The 1,343-nt window shown below is 51.6% G+C and overlaps 1 protein-coding gene across 1 annotated transcript in view; it reads left to right on the top strand.

Annotated features, from left to right (window-relative positions):
* Positions 1-525: 525 nt before the first annotated feature.
* The window catches only part of LOC108307876 (speedy protein E4-like), a 13,304-nt gene continuing 12,486 nt past the window's right edge, over positions 526-1,343 (top strand). Inside the window, exon 1 of the mRNA XM_037740403.1 lies at positions 526-634. Within this exon, the coding sequence (XP_037596331.1) occupies positions 526-634 (109 nt within the window). The remainder of the gene's footprint in view (positions 635-1,343) is intronic.

Here is a 1,343-nt window from a genome sequence, read left to right as displayed (position 1 = left end):
TTTTTAGTAGAGACAGGATTTCAACATGTTGGTCTGGATGGTCTCATGATCTGCCTGCCTTGGCCTCCCAGAGTGCTGGGATTACAGGCATGAGCTGGGACAGGGAACAGAAGGATGCCAACAGTGAAGATGCTTTTGGACAACGGTCTGAGGTTGGGACAGTGGCAGGAGACACCATTGACCCCAGGACACCATTTACTCCAGGAGATCTAGACACTATTAACCCTGGATCTCCAGGACAAGAGAGCAGCCTGGCAGTTACATGTGTTTTTCTTCAAACTGGTTGCCAGGTTGGAATGACCGATGACATCAGAGATTCCAGCCTTCCTGATTGGACCACACTCCGTGGGCGCTCGGAAACTCAGGTGCACAACAGCATCTTCTCAGAGCTGTTCTCCACTCCCAACTTGCCCCAGCCTTGAGAAGAGATAACGCACTTTTACTGGTCCTAATAGAGTGTGGGAAAAGGCTTTGGACAGAACAGGCACCAGGTTCCGTGGGAGGGAATAGAGTTTGGGAGACATCATGGCCAGGTGTCAACTGCAGCCGCAGCTTGATGAGAGGAGCCCCCAGCCTAGCACCTCGGGGTACTCCCTCCTGGAGGTGATAGATAATGAAGTGCCAGGACCATCAGGTGAGGGGACTGGAGGAAGAAGAGATGGGAGGGGATTGGCTAAGAAGAAGGAAGGGGGCCGGGCAAGGTGGCTCACACCTGTAATACCAGCATTATAGGAGGGTGAGGTTGGGTGGATCACCTGAGGTCAGGAGTCAGAGATAAGCCTGGCCAATACGGTGAAACTTTGTCTCTACTAAAATACAAACATTAGCTGGGTGGTAGTGGTGCGTGCCTGTAATCCCAGCTACTTGGGAGGCTGAGGTATGAGAATCGCTTGAGCCTGGGAGGCTGAGGTTGCAGTGAGCCGAGATCGCGCCCATGCACTGCAGTCTGAGTGAAAGACTGCGACCCTGTTTCAAAAAAAAGGAAGGGCCCACAAGTCAGGAAGAAGCTCCTGAGGAGGGTGTGTGGGAAGAAAGGTGGGGACTCAGGCCGGGTGCAGTGGCTCACACCTGTAATCCCAGCATGCTGGGAGGCTGAGGCAGGCGGATCACTTAAAAACTGGAGTTTGAGACAGCCTGGCCAACATATTGAAACTCCATCTCTACAAAAAGTACAAAAATGAGCTGGGTGTTATGACAGGCACCTGTAAGCCCGGCTACTTGGGAAGCTGAGGCAGGAGAATCACAAGAACCCAGGAGACAAATGTTGTAGTAAGCTGAGATTACATCACTACACTCCAGCTCAGGGTGTGACAAAGCAAGACTCTGTCTTAAAAAAAAAAAAA

Source organism: Cebus imitator, unplaced genomic scaffold, assembly GCF_001604975.1.
Source record: "Cebus imitator isolate Cc_AM_T3 unplaced genomic scaffold, Cebus_imitator-1.0 Scaffold82, whole genome shotgun sequence".
Classification (NCBI taxonomy): Eukaryota; Metazoa; Chordata; class Mammalia; order Primates; family Cebidae; genus Cebus; species Cebus imitator.
The sequence above is the reverse complement of the archived record's forward strand: the minus strand, read 5'-3'. Positions and strand labels throughout refer to the sequence as shown.